A 20,422-nucleotide genomic window follows, 5' to 3' on the forward strand; every position below is an offset into this window, starting at 1 on the left:
TTGGTCAATTAATACGACTAAAATTACAGATAACTGAGAGTTTTCAAAAGTATTTGAGTTATGGCGGTTAGAATGGGAGAGTTGAAATATTTGAATACTCAGATTTTCTTCTTTAATGTTATGCATAAGAAAATTTTAATATACATAGTATATTAATTATAATTTTTAAAACGCATAGTTTTGTATCTCTATATTCAGGAATTTCCTGTACTTTCAATTTCACTTTCATCTTGCCACCCAAATGCAATGACTTGTTTAACCCACTTAAAGCGACGTTTTATGGCCTTAACACTCACCTCTTTGTCAAGGACGTTGCACGTTTAACGTTTCCGTTTGCCACTTGGACTTTCAACAGCTATGGGTAGGTAGCCGCTTCTCACTCACTCGACTCGTACTTAATTCAGACAGGGGCAACTTGAGATGATGCTGCCACCACTTATTGCTGTCAACGTAAATGTATTTAGAATAACAACAAAGTTGACTTGAGTTATTTTTATGGTTGTTTCCACACACTTAATTTCCTGAAATTTTCGGGATATTTATTCACTTGGTATAAGATCAAACAAAACTTATCGAAGACTCTCTTCTATATATTGAACTCTATAGGAATCGTTAATAAAACGGATGCATTAAACAAATTTTAAACCCTTTTTCAGAGAGACAACATGCATAAACAACACACAGACACTTTACACACGCGAAGATCTTTTCGATTGATTTTATTAGAACGAACGGCACACGCGACGCGACGCTACGCGATGGAGATGACGACCGATCCTCCAGCGATGGCGACGACTGCACAACTGAACGAACCTGTGGATGCCAGTCCGGTGTGTTCGTGCTAATAAAAATTAAAACACTTTTATGCTATTAACAACAAGAACGCGAACCGTCGGCAAAGGCGACAGCGATGGCGATGGCGATGGCGATGGCGAAGCCACCTTGACAGCCAAATGGGGGAAATGGGGAATGATGATGCTCTTGGGGCGTCTGTCAAAATGCACCGCGGTGACAATTAGATATTTGTGTAATAATTATTCTGACTACTACAACTGCTGCTACAACAAACTAGAAACACTAAAAGCCGCCATAGATCACACGACGATCAAAAGAGTGAACGAAAAAGTCGCGCGCGATTTATCGATAGTCGCGCGAGTTTCCAGTTTACCTCTGTTCCGTGTTTGTGTACCGTCTTGTTCAACGTGCAAACGCACACTGAAGGGTAACACAGCCGCGACACCAACATCAAAAGCAGCAGTAGCTGCGACTGCGGCTGCGACGGCGGCAGTGGCAGCGGCAGCATTTGTTGTTGCAGTGGTCGCGGTCGTCGTCGCCTGATTGCAGTTTGTTTTGTTCTCAGCTGTTGTTGGCTTTGGCTGCGGTGGATGCTGCTGCCAAGATGTTGTGTTGTTAACTTGTTGCTCTTGCTGTTTCTGTTTCTGTTTGTGTGGTGTTATTATGTTGTTGTCGTTGTTGTTGCTGCGAGAAACGCGTTCAGCGGAGCGGCCGCGCAGCATTTTGTCTTCGTTTGTGTTTCTTTTGACGCGTGAGTAAGCTACGACGCCCACGTGCAAATTTGCGTAAGCGTTCACAGAGTTGCCAGACTGTTTGTGGCTTTAAGAAAAAAAGTAAATGAACGAAAGATTAAAAATTGATCGATGACTTTTCAGTATTTTCGATTTGACCAGCATGATTAATAAATGCGACTTTAGTTATTATTTCAAATTCAATGATAGCTTACTCTCCATAAAATACAATTTATTATTGTGTAGGTGGAAATCCTGGACTTATCTACTTCATTGTTAATTAGATAGATAATGATGTTTTGCAAATACATATCTTTTGCACTTAAGCAAGCGTTTAATTATCCAATTAAGCCCTCACATGAACACTAAAGTTTGCTCTTATTTTGAAATCGAAACCCAGTTGAGCAACAATGTTGCCCCCTCGTTGACCATAAAGCACAGACTCGAAACCCTTTTTATGTATGCATTCCAAAAACATATCCCGGGCAATATACGCAACTTAAATGTGGAGGCCCTCTTTATACATGCATGCCCAGAAAAAAGGCTCATAAAACCGGCACGCTCTGCAATCATTAAAAACAACATCCAAAATACTCGTAAAAACTAGACCTCCTTCCTTCCTTCTCTGCTTCATTCGAAGTAAGATAGTGCATGTGGCACCTATTAATGGTGCTACTTATGCACTACAAGTGGTGTCCCCGGGTGACCCCCCGTTGCCGCCAATGCGTGACAACAAAGTGATGCGTAACACGTCAGTTAACCTAAAAGGCAGCTTCAGATCTCTTCTCTTCTCGGAGTGGTACGACTAGTTCATCATTATGTCGCCGCCATGTCAAGCCCTGTCCGGACATTACTTATACGACGAGTAATACAATCGTACATATTTCATGGCGCTGTGTCGCACACCCAGATCCAGCCAGAGCTGATTCCCATCATCATCATCTTTATCATCGCTGCATATTTTGCCTGCTTGTCTGCTTGCTGCATTTTTGGACACGACGACCACTTGCTGAAATTTCATTATGTGCGTGATTTATAAATAAGCGACCTGGTGTGCGCCCCGATCGCGACTCTTTCGGTTAGAGATGGCTGCGTGTCAGGCGATTTAAGATAAATGCGACGTTGAAAAGCAATGTTCTGTTATAGATACTGAATAAATCCACCGCAATTAAAAATTAAGAATAAATCTTTGGTTCGTAGCACTAGCATGAACATAAATAAATAAAATGAAAATACTATAAATAATCAGTCAACACAATATTCCAATATATATTTGCCTTGAATATATATACATATGTATGTACGAGTATAATTAAAAAAAAATCAAAATATTATTTTTTATTTAATTCATTAAAATTTTGTCTTATGTTTTTCATTCTGTTAATTTGTTTGGTTTCACAATCAGATACATTTTTGGATTTCTCTATAGAATTAGAAAAACGACAATCATAATCTTGAAAACATGTTTATATTATATTTATTTGCTGTCAAATCCGAAAAATAGCGACCTTCTCACATTTGAGATAGTTTAACTGTAGATCGTGAGCATTGCACGACTAAACACGACACGCGCTCGGCTCTAGTGGCTGTTATTGTTGTTGCTGTTGTTCCCAGCATCATCTTCGGCAACGACCCACGCACTTGGACGGCGCTACAACACAGCTTGCATGTTGACTACCCCTGGTGTTGTTGTTGTTTTTGTTGTTGCAGTTCATTTCGTATTAATCATAAAATTGTATTATTAACATGTTTATTTTTCGGTCTTCAAGTTTCGATTACAAGCATTCCTCTGTTTATTGTACCTTAGTGTGTGTGTGTGTATGTGTGCGTGTGTGCGAGTGTAGTTGTTTGCTTGCATGAAGAGTCTTGGGAACGCAGCTTTGTTGCGCAGTGTATCGAAAGTGAGCCACTTTCTAACACTGTAAGCAAGACGCTTCACTCACAGTGGAAATCGGTTAATTGGGTTACTCGCAACTGGCAACTGGCAAACGCTTAAAAGTGTCACATGCGGCACGTGGGCAGGAGCATTATGACAGCCATAAATATTGCGACAACAAAGTAAATGAAAAGAGAACGTCTTTGGCTACCAAATGTGGAATGAAATTAACTCAAGACTAAGGAAGATTAATTAACCACAACTAGACGACGAAGTTTATTCTTGTAATGTTATATGATGCACAAAAGCGTATAGAAGTAACCTTAAAAAAGGATATTCATTTAGTCGCAAACAACTTAATTTTAATTTTCTTTGTTATGTAGTTTCTTTTCGGTCGCACTGCTATTTCAAAGTTCACAGCTGTACGTGAGGTCTGAGGATAACAAAAGGCAAAAGACGACTACTACTAAATCAAGAATAAAGGACGAATTTTATCAAAAACTTAACTTTCAACACTTGCTCAAATAGAGAGAAGAGCCAACCGAGGAGAGGTCAATCATCGAATTCTCCTCTCTGCCCTCAAATGGAACGGGTTTTCCATTCATCGCATATCTAATATCGTCTAATAAATATTTAAAAGCGCGCACACACACGATCATATAATTAACGTCATGGCAAGCCATAAAGCAAATGATTAACGTCGTCTTAACAAAAACATCCAATGCAAATAATGAAGCCAATGTGTTTGGTGGTAAATGAGGCGGGGCTTCTTTAGTCTAGGGCTAATCATTAAATACACATGTTGAGATTCTTTGTTGTTCGCTATTTTCTATAATTTAACATTTGATATTCGATTTTATGAATAAATTAATTTAAATTAAGCAATAAGACAACTAACTAGAGTATCTAATATTACGCGATATTACGTCGTAAGTCTTAAGCGTATTTTATGATATCTTTTTAAGCATTTTAGCGGCCTAGACCAAAATATTTATTATTTTGATCTGGCGCATTTGTTAAACATTAACATTTTAATCTGTAACTTAAATGCAAAATCTCGCGAAGCAAATTAAAAAGCCTTTTGTTCTGAGCCGCCTCAAAGAAAAACACAGTAGCAACTCTTATTAAGCCGTTTTGCTGTTTGTCATTGAAGATTATATAGGCACACTCCGCACTCAAACTTTACGTCTTCATCTATGTCATTTTCCTGGCAGTTGAATCCACAGATTCGCCACAACTGTGAATATAGAACCATTTAGTATTTAGCTCGCACTTTCCGAAGGGTTCTCAACTCAACTCTTTTCTGTTATTGTTGTTGATGAGTTGACACTAAATGATATATTATGGGGGTCTTTTGGTGAAGTGGGTTAGGTTTCACATTAGCATAGAGTTATTTCAAAACTCTGTGAATGAGCTTCAAGGTCGCCGCCAAGTGTATTGAGTTCTGAAGTATCTGCTATGCTAAACAATAGATAACTATCTTTTCTATGGGATATTTGCTTAGCTGATCTATTATATTGACCATCTTGATCTTTGTTACCTACTCATTATTCATAAATTTTGTATTTCATTTCGCTTAAATATTCTGCTTAAAGTGAAGCCCTATATCATAAAGCTGTCTTAGGAACGCTTCCTTTTCGTTAGATTTTTGCTAGGAAATTTCAATCTGACCATATTAAGTATTCGTATAGTTGTCTAATCGATAATTAATTATTTCTCCGCTAAGATTTAAACAATTTACGATTATTTAATCTTTGGTTTTACAATTGCATCCTCGGCCCATGAACAGCTTTTAGACACTATTAAAGGCATTATTACCCCACGCCTGCCACTATCGAAGGCTAACCACAAAATCACTTTTCTATTGTGGCAACACTAAGCACCATGCCATAAGCTATGTTGCAACACCTTAGCGGGTCTATGTCTATGAGTCTATGGATTTGGACCGCAACATAAACACTGGAATTTATGCCGACAACTGTGCGAAAACCTAAATGAAAAGTGAAGTTGATGATGGGGCGTCATAAAAAGGCAAAACAGCAGCGAGACGACATTACTTCGGGCAGATGATGGGCGTCTTGGGCTGCTTGGTCTGTTTGCCTGTTTTGCTATGGTCGGATTGCTCCTGGCATTTAATGTTGACAACGCTGACGTCGTCATTAACATTCAGCATGATGACCGGGGGAGCTGAGGCAACCGGAGACGGTGCGTCGCCTGCAGCACCGTTTGTCTTTAAGTGCACCACATGCGCCAGCTTTGTGGTAGCCGCCACTGCAGCAGCCACCACATTGCCATTTCCATTGGCACTGGCATTGCGATGACTATTCCCGTTGCCATTGCCATTGCCATTTCCATTTCCATTTCCATTGGGCAACATGCTGATGGGTTTTTGCAGCAACTGATTGGACGAGTCCAGGCGATTCGATAGCGAAGTGTGACGATTGTTAACCGACTGTGGGTTGAGAGTAAAAGGCAATAGTTAAGTAGAAAGCTTAACCCTCTGGTGAACTTAAGAACTACCTGATTTAATATTTAATAAATTAATTGTTGAAATTGAGATTTTCATAAATTTAATCCAATAAAAATCCCGCAACACTCTGTTAACTACTTTTTCTCTCTTGGTATAATTTAAGTAATAGTTTATCAATATACCAAGTATAGACGTCGGAATATTTTTGTATTTTTTGGTATATTAATAGGACCAAGAATAATTAATTATTAAGAATAATGCGGCACTATTTTGTTTTTATTAAAAAAGGATTTTAAACCTATCCGAATTAATGAGAATTGAAAAGAAAGTAAAACGAACTTTTATAAATAAATTGGGTACTAGAGGGTTAAGTTTGGAAAGAACTCATTAGACTGCTTAAGGAGTCAATTACAACTGGAATTTTGTACTTACCGTGTTGTTGTTATTGTTCATGCGTCCACGTATATTATAAAGTCCGTAGACCAGGGGATTCATGCACGAATTGGTCGATGCAAAGATGAAGAGCGCCTTGCGGACCAACGAGTTCACCTTGTGGACAGAGGACTTGTCCAAGGAGTACCACATGCAGATAAAGTAGTAGGGAGTCCAGCAGATGATGAACACAATCACAATGGAGATGGTCATCTTGAGAGTGCGTTTCTTGGCCCGGCTGAGCACATCATCGTTGGAGCGACGAAAACGTTCGGCAATCACATCCTTGAGCACTCGCTGATTCTTGCGATAGATCTCCAGATAGATGGCGCCATAGCAATAGATGAAGGCAATCAATGGGAATGCGTACATGGCACACATTGTGGCCATCTGATAGAGCCAGTTGTGAAATTCGCTGACGAACGAATGGAAAATGACGCACTGAAAGTAGCCTTTGACGTTCGGATGCTCCTCCAGATGAAAGAGATAGGCCTAGTGTGTGTGTTTGTGTTTGTGTTTGAAAGGAAGCGATGACATTAATTGGTCTAACTAGAAGCTGCTTAACCCACCTGAGGAATGCTACAGATGACGGATCCCAGCCAAGCACAGGCCAACATGATGCGGCCCCGATTGTAGGATCGCTGCAGTGGCTTCAGTATGGCAAAGTATCTGGCAGAGCAAAAGTTTTGTCACAACAGCTTGACAGTTTGGTGTGTCGCCTTATCTGGCTATCAATTTGGTCCATTAGCGACATGGACGTCAACGACTCACCTGTCCAGCGATATGCAGACCATGACGAAGCTCGACAAGTACAGTCCAAAGACACGAAAGAAACTCATGAGACGGCACATTAAGTCGGTGGAACGCCACTGCACTGTCCAGGCCCACGCAATCTCGAGCGGCATCAGGAGGAACGTCACCATTAGATCCGCAATGGCCAAATGCATTAGCATGATGTCAATACGCAAGGGACCCCGCAAGCGGCGTTTGGTCAACAGATAGAGCACAGTGCTGTTGCCAATTGTTGAGATCACAAAGAGTATGCTGCGAATGGAAAATGGGAAAACGAGCAAAAGGTCGCAGCGATTAATCGGATAGCAGCAGCTGGCGAGACAACGCGGATAACGCATAACTCGAAGTGGGTGAGGGGAGATACACATGAGATATGACATAAAATGTGGTAGAAGGGGTCGGAGACGGAGGCGAACTGCGTGGGTGTCTTAAGGCTTGATAAGTGGGTCGATCAATTGAACGGATCATTGATTTGAATTGTGGTTGCAAAACTCTTAAGAGATACAATAAAGATATGAAAACTCGGCTTTATGCCTGTCGACAAATGTAATGGATATTAACTGATTTCATATTGCTCATAAAATATGATTTGTAAGTAGATTATTTTAAAGTAAAAGTAAGAACTTAATTATATACAATATATTTTATATACATATTATATCTTTTACTATTTATGTACTCGTATGTATTGTGAACTAATATAGAAATATATAATATGCTAATAGTATTAGCTGAACGACTTATTATAAGTATATTCAAACCATTTAATAATGTAATTGATTTAATACATTCATTATACTAAATAACTCGAAGCTGTAATTTACTGCGTATTACTAGATTAAGATGTCTCAACGGCAAACATTTACCTTATAAGAAACTAATTTTAAATTTCGAACCAGCAATATTTATCCACGACAAATATTAAAAAATATCTTTCTTTAAGAGATTAAAATTAATATGACAGCTTAGAATTGATTATTTAGTAAGATTATTAATTATTCATAAGGCACATCCACAAATTAGAACTAATATAATTCAAATTTTTAAATGTTACAACTGGTTATTGATGATCATAGCATTTAATAAGCGTATTACACTATTACTTATTAAAACAAGTAAGAAAGCTACAGTCGAGTGTACTCGACTGTGAGATACCCGCTACCCATTTTGAATAAAAGCAATATATTTTGCGGTATTATTCTCAAAATATACCAAATATACTGCAAAAATACTAAAAATATACCGAATGGTATATGTGGTATATCGATAAAGTACCGCATTCAAAATATACCATAGACGGCTCAATATACCAGATTGTCAGCCAAAGTAACTAAGACCCCTTGTAAGTAGGCGTTTTTGCCCATACAAAAGTATTTCTTTAATAACTTTGACAATTTTTATCTGATCGCAACCAAATTTTCAACAACTCTAGCTTTAAAATTACGCTTGTTATTCGATTTTTTTGATTTGCGGGGGCGGAAGTGGGCGTGGCAAAAATTTGAAACAAACTTGATCTGCGTGCAAACATAACAAATGCTGTCGAAAAAAAATTATAGCTTTATCTCTCGTAGTCTCTGAGATCTAGGTGTTCATACGGACAGACGGACGGACACACAGACGGACAGACACACAGACGGACAGACGGACATGGCTAGATCGTCTCGGCTGTTGACGCTGATCAAGAATATATATACTTTATAGGGTCGGAGATGCCTCCTTTTACCTGTTACATACTTACATTTCCTGTCGGCACAAAGTTATAATACCCTTCTACCCTATGGGTAGCGGGTATAAATACTTGCTTAACTGGATAGTAATTAAATCGCAATTGTCAAGCATTCAATACCTAATAAACTTAATGGCTATGAATCTTCGCCCTGTAAAATATTATATATTCACTAACTAAACCAGCTCTTCTGTTAAATATTTACAACACATTGACTCATAAAGTTTATCAAGTCAAGCTCAAGATAAACAAACATTATTACTTAGTTAATAATCCGGAATGAAATGCGAAGCACTTTCTACGGGTTTGTTAGACAGTTTTATGAGCGCCAATCAGTTAAAGTGATCTCTGTAAATTTCGAATCACTCTATTAAAGTGAACCCTACGCTGAACCAGAGCGTTCAAATTCCAAGTGAAAATTATTAAATCTCAGACATATTGACATGCAAACGACATGATTTATATTTATTTATAAGCACATCTACATCCACATCCACATCCACATCGAGATCGAGCATCAACACCTACACCTACACACAGCCCAGAGTGACTGATAAGTTTAGAAAAGTGCATAGACAATCGACCCTTATCAGCGTGAATAGCCAAAGTACCAAAGTACAATAACGCGGGCTTGGGACTCACTGTGTGGGTGATCTCACTTGGTCTGCTGAGTAGGAAGTCGACTCTCTAACAAGCAACAATCATCAAGCAATGGGTATAAATATATTATAGTAAGCATACACTTTTCTCACTCACCTGTAGACCGTGATGGATAGACGATGGCCATCATTGAAGATCATATCCTTTGAGAGATGCATTGTGCCGTTGGTATTGTTCACATTTGACCAATCACTTAGAATGCGGTGATCGTTTTCAAACTCATTCACTTCGCCGGCCTGAGCCATATTTTCAGTACACAATGCAACACCGCAATTTTCAGAAGGTTTTCTTCACACTCTCCAAAAACAATTAGGCGATTCAATTGATAGGTAATAAAACGGGCAAATCAAAGGTTCTCTTCACTCTATGTCGCTACAGTGCCCTATAAATTTGTTTATTTTATTATTAATTAAATTCCATTTTAAGCAGCACTAAACATTTTATTGTTATAAGGAAAATTAATGGAATTTCCATGTTTTATATTCGGTCAAAATAAATTATGAACCCATCAAACAGAGGGAAATAATAAAAAAGAATTTCATTGCTTGTGCTACACAGAAATAATAATGTTTATTATAAAATTATGCTCGATCTTGCTTATTAAAATAATTGTGGTATATACAAATAATTTATTTTGTTGCTAACCGGGAGTATATAAATATTATGTATACGCAGTGAGTATGCTATAATACGCTGAAAATCAATTTTAGTGCTTTTTGAATGAATTATATGTTTGTTTATTTATTTTGCATATTATTTATTTATATTTTATATTTAGTTTGTTAAACTAAATCTAGTTGCATCTCTGCTTTCATCGGAGCATCGCATTTGACGTAAACATTTTTACTTTATTGAAGGGCCTGTCAATTAGGACACGAGTTAAAACAAGTGTGCAACAGATACGGCAACAGTGATTAGTTGACTTGCAAATACTCTTACCGCATATAAGCAACATAAACAACTATTTTAGATTTCATTCTCACAAAGTTTTTCAAGCATTTTAAATACAAGCTATGAAGCGCTTTCTCACTTGCGATTATTTAATAGCTCTACATCAGTGCACTTGTAAAACGCTTTAATGTACATATATTCATATGTGTATGGTTGTTATTATTTTTTTTGCGATTCAGCAAAATTGCTGTGTTTTTCATTCCGTTTGTCAGCCTTGTCTGATAATCACAAAAAACAACAGAAAATGAGACTGAAACAGTAACGGGAGATGCAGCATGCTTAAGTATATCATAACTCATCCTGGATGGCTTCCCTCCCCAAGTAATTTCACCATTTCTGATAGAATTTACTCTCAATTATTTCACCACTTGATTAATTAATACAGCTCAAATGCTTCGACAAAAGTTTGTCTATAAGCTGATGTTATTGTTTTGATTCATTTTGTTTATTTGTCGAATGCATTTTTTAATGCTAGAATTTGTTTTTGACCTTGAACTAATTTCTTACTCTCCCATAATATGGGAATGTTTTTTTAAAGTGATAATAAAAATTTCCACTTATGCTTTAGCTCTGTTTTGTTTTTCTGGTCTTTCGTAATAAATGTGGAATTAATGCTCTCAGTCATCGAGTAGCTTATTAATCTGTTAATCAATTGCGCTCAATGGGACAAGATGCTCACTCAATCGACAGGCGGCAACCACAATCATTATCTACGCGTGATGATTGCTGGAGCAGCAACAAAACAAATGCCTCTCAGCGCATTAATCCTTGAGTGTGCTTGTTTGTGTTCGTTTGAGCATTTTCAGCAGTACACAAATTCATTGTTTATTTTTCTTTAATCGCACAGTGTTTGTCGGCCTTTGAACTTTTTCTCTACGAATATGTGCTGCTAGAATCATGGAAAATCTGATAAAAATAAAATCGAGGGGCTCGACGCTTCAACATAAACGAAATTACGTGTAAATTTAAAAAATAAGAAAAGTATTATTTCCCAGCTAGTTTCTACTACTAAACATTTGGTAAGCTGTTGTCCAGCACTAAGTAAATCAGTTTACGAAAAGGATTGTAGGCGTAATCAGTGATTACGTCTAGATTACATTTCGTTTGCATTTATTTTCCTGTTATTCGTTTAATAGCTCTTAATGTTTTTTATTTCCGTTTTGTTTTCTATTTTCTAAACACGCGGGCACACCGTGAGCAAAACGTATAATATGTATGCATGTTTTGTGTTTGTACTTAAATTCGATTATTTGCACACCTCACGCACCAACACCAACACAACACGTTTCACATGCAAAGCGAACGCCGATCAGTTTACAACACTGGCAGCAGTGCCACCCACCGTCTGGCTCGCTATCGAGATTGCATTTGTTGCGTACGTTTTTATAGTAATTAATAGTTTTACTCGATCTCTTTGCGGTATTTGCACCGTGGACGGCGTACAGGAACTGACTGAATTGTTGGGGCGGCTGTGAGGGCAGCTGATGCTGCCGTGAAATCGAAATCTCGACAACAACTGATAATCTCTGTGGAGCTCCCGCTGACCGTTCTAGCACTTTGATGTAGTTGGCAACGCTATACGCGATTGATAACAGCAAACGACCCCAAAATGGCACAAGTGTGAGTGTGTGTATGTGCTTGTGTTTGTGTGTGAATCTGTGTGTGTTTGTAAAGCCCGCCCGCATAAAATGACAGATTTATCAATGCGTAGACGCAGCTGTTGCTGTCTGTGTGTAATTCAAAGTTCGCCTCGCGTTCGTCTGACTCCTGATCACCGAAATGCGAAACAGAAACGTGTCTTATCAACATTGAGACGAGGCGAGTCGAGAGCGTGTCTCGAATAATACCTATTACGTTATCAACGGTCACTATGTCTGGGCTGCGTCTTGACTTTGCCTCCTCAAATTTAATGCACGATCAAGAAATCACTCAAATATACAAAAGTATACGTATATTATGTATACGCAGCGTCAAACAATTTGTGTACTGCGCAATTTGTATCCTTTTCCGGTAAACACTTCTGATTACTTTGGCTGCCCGTTGGCATCTGTTTGGAGCCGCACTTCTGCACTTTTCAAGGTTAACCACATTTGCCGATGGGGTGATTGCCGAGTCGCAATTTGCCAACATTTCATTAAATGTAATGACTGCAAATGGGTTTGCAACAAAAGGATTTCAAGTTCATGTTCACATTTCATGACAGGCCAAAGCCCGCTATTGTATGCTTCGCTGTATGTGTGGGTGAGTGTGATATGTACACACGTACATACATGTGTAAGTGCGTGTGTGCGAACCGTTATCAAGATGCACCTGTGGCGATAAGGCCGCATTTTGTCGATTTTAATGAGGCCGCTTGTGGCGAAGCACTGCCTTCAAGAATATTAAATTAACAATTAAATCTATATGTACACATATAAAAATCATGCAAAATAAATACATAAATGTGAATCATGTTGTGTGTTTTATATTATGTATTAGCTATTGGACTTAAGATACTCGAAAAACTTGCTGTAGATTTTGGTGACTATTTATGTTATTATCCATTGTCTAACATTTGGGGGAAACTACGATTGCGCAGTTATAAAATTATAATTTTTAATAACTTTTTTTTATGCCTAAATGTATGCAACGCATTTATATGATTTGTCTTCTACAGTAATTCAAATATTATATTATTGGAAATTTGAAATATCTTTTTTTATTAATTTCTTACTTGCTTAAGTTTCTACATTAAGATAAAAGTAGTATATTTTAGTTTATTTTTATATTATTAAAATAAAGATAAGACGTATACTATTAGTAATACGACAAATTACGAACTGTTCGTAATACATAATTATAATTTCTCAGAGAACATTTTGCTTAAAAGAGAGAGCCAGTAACATTTTCATATTTCATTGTTGGTAATAAAAATAACAAATTAAGTATTATAATCTCGTCGTTTTATAAATATTGTTCCTATTTAATATTATTTGTATAAGAAATTGCAATTACATTTATTGTGTATACATTTTTGGGTTCAAAAAGTATCTATTATAATTTATTGAAATTCTTTTCGTGTTATTCATTTGTAAAATACAGTTAACATTTTGGAAAAAATATATTTTTTAATACTGATACGATATTTAAATTAATAAATAGATAAATAATAAATAATTTGAATGGCGACAAGAAAAATACGGATTTCACAAAAACCGTTTTAAAAATATACCAATATACCATTTAAAATTATCGATATATCGATAGCCAACGTGCACCATCTCTATAGACCGACGTTTCACGTGTTGAGTAGGTTGTTGTTCGGTGATTGGCAATTATTATTTGTTGAAAAATTAGTGAAAATCAACGAATTATAATGAGTAAATCAAAGAAAAAGCAGCCACAAACGGTGGCAGATAAAGTGACTAAACTGCTCGCACATCCCAACGACAGCGACAGCGAGGATGAGTCGGACATTGATGTGTCTACTGCAACACGCTTAGTTGAATTCGACGATGAATACGATTTGCCCGATGCACGCAGCAGCGATTTTCGAAAGCGAAATGTGAAATTGTTGTCAGAGCAGAGCGAACGTTACAAAGGAAAGATCTCAAGTCGCAAGGAACTGGAAGAGGAGGAGGAGGAAAGCGATGATGAGGTGCCCTATGAAGAGAGTGATACAGATGAGGAGGAATCCGCCGCAATGGAGGCATTTAGCAAGAAGCTGAAGGTGGCGAAATCAGCTAATAATGATGATCAGAGTGAGGACAGCAGCTTAGATGAGTATCAAAAGGCAGATGCTAATGATGACGAAGATAGTGAGGAAGATGAGCAGGAAGATGAAGATGATGATGATGACGACGATGATGACGAGGAAAATGATGATGATGGTGATGACTCGGAAGAAGAGAATGACGACGCCATGGACACCAGCGGCCTCATGACTCAAAGCAATCAACAAGCTGAGATTCAGAAAGGAGTCTGTGTGCAGAATCAACTTCGCATTTGGGAACGCCTCCTGGAACTGCGCATCAACACACAAAAGATCACCACCAAGGCGAATCTGCTGCCTCCGCCGGAGACACTCCAAGTGGCCAAAGCCAGCAATGAAGAGCTGCAAACAGTACTTGCTGAAGCAGAGGGTCGCAGCACCAAGTTGTTGCAACAACTGCTGGCGCTCCAAGCTGCGCTCTTGCAACAGAACAGTGAAATGCGACAGACCCTGAAGCGTCCCCCACCACAGACAGCTGAAGAGAATGGGGAACCGTCAAGTAAACGCTTTGCCAAGCAACTGCAGACCCAATTCCAAGGGATGCGCCAACAACGTAATGAGATTTTGCTCAAGTGGGATGATCGCACCAAGCTGCTGACACCGGGAGCAGGCGTAAAGAGAAAATCGCTTCAGGAGGATTACGACATACTCAAGAAGATCGACAGTTCGCTGGCCAATCGGCAGGTGCTGGTGGAGAAATCACAGACACTCAAAAACACTCAACAGCAGCAGCCACAGCGAGTGGAAGGAGACGAAGAAACTGAACAGATCGAGCGTAATCCAAATATCTATGATGACAGCGACTTCTATCATCAGCAGTTGCGGGAACTCATTGAGTACAAGGCGAGCACGACGTCAAACATGAGCGACATTACCAAACAGTTTGTGGAGCTGCAGAAGTTGCGTCAGAAGATGAAAAAGAAGGTGGACACAAGGGCCAGCAAAGGCAGGAAACTGCGGTAAGCATAATATAAAATTATAAACCGAAGTTACTTTCTAATTCATTAATTAATTACAGTTATGTGGTACACAACAAGCTCATCAATTTCATGGCACCCAACGATTCCAGCGATTGGACAGAAGCAAAAACAGAGCTTTATAAATCATTGTTTGTTTAACAAGCTCAAAAATATGTATAGTTAAGACTTTGATTTGTAGTATATTGAATAAATGTTCAATTAGTTTCATTGTTGTAATTAAACTTATGCAGAAAAATAAAAACTGTTGCACATTTAATCATATCGAATTTTATTTTTATTTATTTCATATGTTTGTTTACTTTTAACTGCTAAATTTTTGTATGTTCAACATTTGCTTCGTTTATTATTTGATTTATTTATATTTTATTTATTAACTGGGATAGTTGATGCAAAAAAACAAACGAACGAACGGTCAAATTGCATAACAATATGGCATCAAAATAACCGTTTTTTCCCATTTCCGTTTCGACTTGCGTTCGGTTTTGTTCTTGTTTTTATTGTGGAGGGGGAGATTGCGTATTGATATTATTTACTTGTATTTGCGTTGTGTATGTTTTTGCAGTTGCAGTTGCAGTTGTTATTCCACTTTGCTTCTCTTGTTGTTCATTAGATACATATGTATATATATATATATATATATATATATATATATATATATATATATATATATTGTTAATATATTAAACTAGTTTTTCCACTGATGCACGTACATACTTGACTTGGTATTCGTTTAATTTACTTTTTCTAGTTTCGTATTTTTTCACTTTTGCATTTTATAAAATTATTCTTATTATTCTTGTATGTGATTTTTAGTATCTTTTTCGTCGTCTAAGTCATTGTTAGTTAATGTTTAATTGCAATAAATAAGATAAGATAAAGCAAATACATGCTAATTATAGCTTTGGAAATACACACTTATTATGACGACAATAATAATACAAAAAAAAAAAAAATACAACGAAATACAATTTTGATTTAAAATTAAATTCTTTTTAAATTGGTAATAATAAATAATAGTTACATGGCTAGGTATTTTTTTGAAAATATCCAAAAGGTGACCTATATATATATATTAAAAATACTAGAAAACTTCGAGCACTTCTATAAAATAATTGTCATCATTAGTTTTGTAAAAAAGGTTTGTTATGCCCATTTGAAAGGCCTTTTTAGGGTACGAAAAGGTGATGATTAATATTAATGGAGATGGGTATGGGGTGTATACATTGTCAAGCTCTCATTAAAAATTAATTAACAATTAGCAGAAAGTATATAGAGCACATCATCATAATATCAATGAATAATTGTTATGTTATGTTGTTTTTTTTTATATAAATGTATATTGCACTGAAATGCGCACGAGAATTTATAATTTGCTTTCGACTTAAATGCTACAAAAATACCACACAAACGACACAGACAAATGCATACAAATTTTGCGAAATGACATAAATAAATACTGGGCGTTTTTGTTTTGTTCTTGATCGACTCAAAGGTGTTAATACCGAAAGATTTTCAAAATACATACACATATATAAACCTACGATTTGGGCTGGTTTTGGTGCTGAGGATGTGAGTGGAGCTTTGTAGTTGCGATGTGTTTCGTTTCGTTTTGTTTTTGTTCTTGTATAAACTACTACCAAATATAAAGATTACAAAAAGAAAATCTAAGTGTCGTCTGCTCATGAATTTTGCCTAATTGTTAATGGAATTCTTCAGCAACAGGGGCAGCCCAGTTTTGGTTTTTGATTTGGAAACGAGTATGGTGGCAGTTTTGGTGCCAGCAGCAGCTACAGCAGCTCCACTGGAAGCGGCAGCAGCAGCAGCAGCTGCATCAGTGACCGATGTGCTGGGTCTTGGCATCACGACGACAGACTGCATCAACTGGCGCTGATGTAGCTCCTGCAACAGGGCCGAATGTTTATCCAGTGCCTGCAGCTGTGCTGAGTTCTGTGTCTCGTAGAGCGACGACTGCAGCTGAGTGTGTATAGAGGTGACATTGGAGAGAGTGCTCTCTGCCTCAGCCGTTAGAAAATTGCTTAAATAACGTTTACTAGTTGTGGTTGTTGTCGATGATGTCGTTGTAGTGGTTGCCATTGTAGTATGTTCCTGCGCTGAAACCTGCAAGGAGCAATGACCAATTATAATCACATTAAGCTGCAACAATTTGAGAGCTCACCTTTCTGTTTACACCCGACTCTGTGTCTCAAGTGCACTTGGCGGGATGTATAATATTCTCCATATCCTTTTGCACCGCATAAAGTTCCGACAAGCTTTTGGCAAACAGCACATTTAGTTCACTCATCTTGGCCAGCTGTAAAAAAGAAAGATTTTCAGTTAGCACCTCAACTATTGTATCCGAATTTTGTGACTCACAGTTTGATCATTGCATTTTTCACGTAAATTCATATTGGCTGTTTTAAGCTCTAGTTCATGCTGAAGAAGCTCCGCTTGAAGCGTCTCTGTACGCGCCTTGAGAGCGGCCACCTCGCGACGCAGCTCATCCTCAGAAGCCCCACCAGCAGCGCCTGAGGCACCACCAGCAGCTCCACCCACTCGCAGCAGATCCATTTCGCGCTTAAGACGTATATTCTCCTCCTTGTAAGTATGCAGCTGACGCTTCCATTCATCCACATTGGCCGTGGATTCCTATAAAACAAAATTAATGAGTTGGGGAAACTTGACAAATTGTTTAATGAACGCACCTGCAAAGCGCTCGTCAGGCGTATGTTATTGTTCTTCAAGGTGGCCAACTCAATTTCCCACTTCTTGGCATTGGCGCAGCTGCAAAAATGCGACAAATATTAATTGTGTTTTCAATTTGGCCAACAGAATGCTTAGCTACCTTTGCGCCAGGGCCATTTTCAGACGTTCGTTTTCATATTTGAGCTGCTGCTCAGCCGTAGCACCCGCGCCTGGACCAGTGTGCATGCCCACAATGCTGCCACCCGATGAGATTGTGATGCCACCTCCTCCACCACCGCCGCCACCAGCAACTGCAGCATTTGCTGTGCCCATGGTGGGCTGTGGCGAGGGCGTGGCCGAACCAATATCCTGCTTGCCATCACAAGTGTTGAGCAACTTGTGCGACGGACTATCCGGATTGGCGTTCTGTGTGTTCGTATTACTCAAATTGGGAGGTTCAACCGTATGTGGATCGATGGCTGTGTTATCATTTTGCATGGCGCCGACAGCACGTCCAGAAATCGGAGATGTATTCGCCGATGTTGTGGGCGTAACAGCATTGGAGCCATTCGCCGATTTCATGGCATTCTTCGTGGCCTCTTTAACCTCTTGGAATTTCTCCACAAACTAAAAAAATACAAAAATAAATTAGTGAAGTGTGCAAAGACCGAATCCTATGCAGCGTACCTTAGTGAGCTCCGCTTCGGAGGAGAAGCCCAATCCATAGACAGTGTTTGCGCGCACATCACTCCATTGGCCAAACTTTTGCGAGGTCTGTGTGAATGTCATGCTAGGCGTAATCGTTGAATTGATAACAGCCTTGGTGCCCTCGACGCTGATGATGCGATACAGATTCCGTGAGCTGTCGTAGAAGAAGCTCACGTTGACCGCTTTCATGCTCGCCGTGATCCATGTGCGTTTCGTCTTTGGATCAATGTGAAACACATGCGCTTGGCAAGTGAAAATCGGTTGTTCGCTGTCGCAGCGGGAATACAAAAAATTAAAGTGGAAGATGATGAGAAATAGCACAAACACAACCACAACACCCACAGGTGATTAATTAAAAATTCCATTAAAATTCTTCACCACGTCGGCTTAATATTTAATTGCGCTAAGAGAGTGAGAGAGGGGAATAAATATGCGAGCATGCTGGAAATGGCAATTGGAACTCTATGTAAGGAAGAGTAGTTACCCAAATCGAAATAAAATTCGATGAGCTAATAAAATAAGTTATTTGACATAATCACACAAGATTGCAATAACATTTAATTGAATGCAATATGAAAAAGTTGGCCGATTGTTATAAAACTTTAAAAGAAAATAAAATTATATAGCAGAATTTGAAATTGATCTTAGCAAGTGAATACTGTAATAATTATTATTATTCAATAGTTAATTTAACTAAATTACATAATTCACATTTTTCTGATCAGAAATTAATATTATAATGAGTGATACAATTAATATATTAACCAGAACTTAATTTGATGTGAATTTTTAAAATATTTAATTGATTTGTCAATTGATTATTGAATTGAAGTAAATTGATGATCAAGTTCATATTGGTCAGTGACTACTGTAATCGGTATCTTATCATATAGTAGTAGTATTAGGTACAACTTAATGCGAATTCTTCAGATAAACATTCAATATAATTAATGGGTTTGTCTAAGTCAGATAAATAGTTTCGCCATATCAAGTTGCAGTCATGGAAACGTCGTTTTAAAGGCTTTAAACGAAAATAGATTTGCCATTGTATGTTGCTGCTGTTGTAGTTGTTATTGATGTTGTCGGCACCATGTCATTGGCATTGTTGTTCTTGGTGACGGGTTCGTTGTTGCGTGGTGAGGGGGAGGGAGGGACGGCAGTGTTGGCTGCCTTGGCGACTAAATTGCATTATGCGCTTAAGTGTTTTGTAGCCTCGTTTTGATTTTGCTCAAGTTTACTGCACACACACATATATATGTATACACACATATATACAGATAAACGCACGCACAAACAGACACACACAAACTTTACACATACAGATATAATTGGTATCGACGGGCGGCGTTTGGCAGCCTACACACAACACACCTACAAGAAGTCGTATAGCATCAATTCACATTGTTGTATATAACACACATATTTACACCTCCGACGCCGCCCGCTACACACAATAAAGCAACAACAACAACAACGGCAGTAGCAGCAACAACAACAGCAGCAGGAGCAGCAAGGAAAACGTCGGCGTCGATTTTTCACACAATTCGATGTCGCTTTGAAATACTTTGCGCACTTACCCCATTTTATTTTATTGCTGCAGCGCTCAATTGGCTTCACTAGCAACCCGTTAAACACTATGCTAATCGTTTGATTTTATTAATAATTACACTAAAAAATAAAACACAAATGAGGTGCTTTCTGTGTGTAAAAACTGTAGGCAATGCGGCTAAAACTGTGAGCCATGACATCGAAACTGTTAACAGCTAGTTAGGGAAAAAGTGTTGGAAAGGCCACTGTTAATGCTCGATAGATATGTTGACGAATCGATAGAAATGGGGATGTACCGAAAATTATAATAAAAAAATCAA

The 20,422-nt window shown here is 38.1% G+C and overlaps 4 protein-coding genes across 14 annotated transcripts in view; 1 reads left to right on the forward strand and 3 right to left on the reverse strand.

Moving 5' to 3' along the window:
- Positions 1-396, reverse strand: part of LOC117566208 (cartilage oligomeric matrix protein) — a 25,008-nt gene extending 24,612 nt beyond the window's left edge. For both annotated transcript variants that reach the window (XM_034245739.2, XM_034245740.2), the window contains exon 1: positions 297-396. The gene's annotated coding sequence lies outside the window, so the exon portion shown is untranslated. The remainder of the gene's footprint in view (positions 1-296) is intronic.
- LOC117566209 (gonadotropin-releasing hormone receptor) lies at positions 352-11,941 on the reverse strand. Of its 10 annotated transcripts, none has more exons than XM_052002938.1 (8): positions 11,776-11,941; positions 9,579-9,864; positions 7,076-7,348; positions 6,874-6,973; positions 6,305-6,796; positions 5,460-5,854; positions 1,169-1,614; positions 352-442 (listed from the first exon to the last, which is right to left on the reverse strand). In XM_052002938.1, the coding sequence occupies exons 2-8, from the start codon at positions 9,725-9,727 to the stop codon at positions 396-398; spliced, it is 1,902 nt and encodes a 633-aa protein (XP_051858898.1). In that variant the 5' UTR covers positions 9,728-9,864; positions 11,776-11,941; the 3' UTR covers positions 352-395. The 10 variants fall into 10 exon arrangements, 9 of the variants coding, with proteins under 9 accessions (XP_051858898.1, XP_051858897.1, XP_051858896.1 ...); XM_052002937.1 differs by having other exon boundaries at positions 11,701-11,941; XM_052002936.1 differs by having other exon boundaries at positions 11,692-11,941.
- A 1,771-nt stretch (positions 11,942-13,712) lies between these two features.
- LOC117565284 (protein Aatf) lies at positions 13,713-15,420 on the forward strand. The gene is made up of 2 exons (XM_034244312.2): positions 13,713-15,143; positions 15,203-15,420. The coding sequence occupies exons 1-2, from the start codon at positions 13,789-13,791 to the stop codon at positions 15,300-15,302; spliced, it is 1,455 nt and encodes a 484-aa protein (XP_034100203.1). The 5' UTR covers positions 13,713-13,788; the 3' UTR covers positions 15,303-15,420.
- Positions 15,421-16,160: 740 nt separating this feature from the next.
- On the reverse strand, positions 16,161-20,299 carry LOC117564885 (homer protein homolog 2). The gene is given in 7 exon segments (XM_034243833.2): positions 16,161-17,282; positions 17,341-17,475; positions 17,538-17,810; positions 17,867-17,945; positions 18,007-18,473; positions 18,534-18,822; positions 20,132-20,299. Coding segments are annotated over 7 exon segments (1,674 nt in total). The 5' UTR covers positions 20,137-20,299; the 3' UTR covers positions 16,161-16,856.
- Positions 20,300-20,422: the final 123 nt, after the last annotated feature.

Source organism: Drosophila albomicans, chromosome 2L (genome assembly GCF_009650485.2).
Source record: "Drosophila albomicans strain 15112-1751.03 chromosome 2L, ASM965048v2, whole genome shotgun sequence".
In the NCBI taxonomy this organism is placed as follows: Eukaryota; Metazoa; Arthropoda; class Insecta; order Diptera; family Drosophilidae; genus Drosophila; species Drosophila albomicans.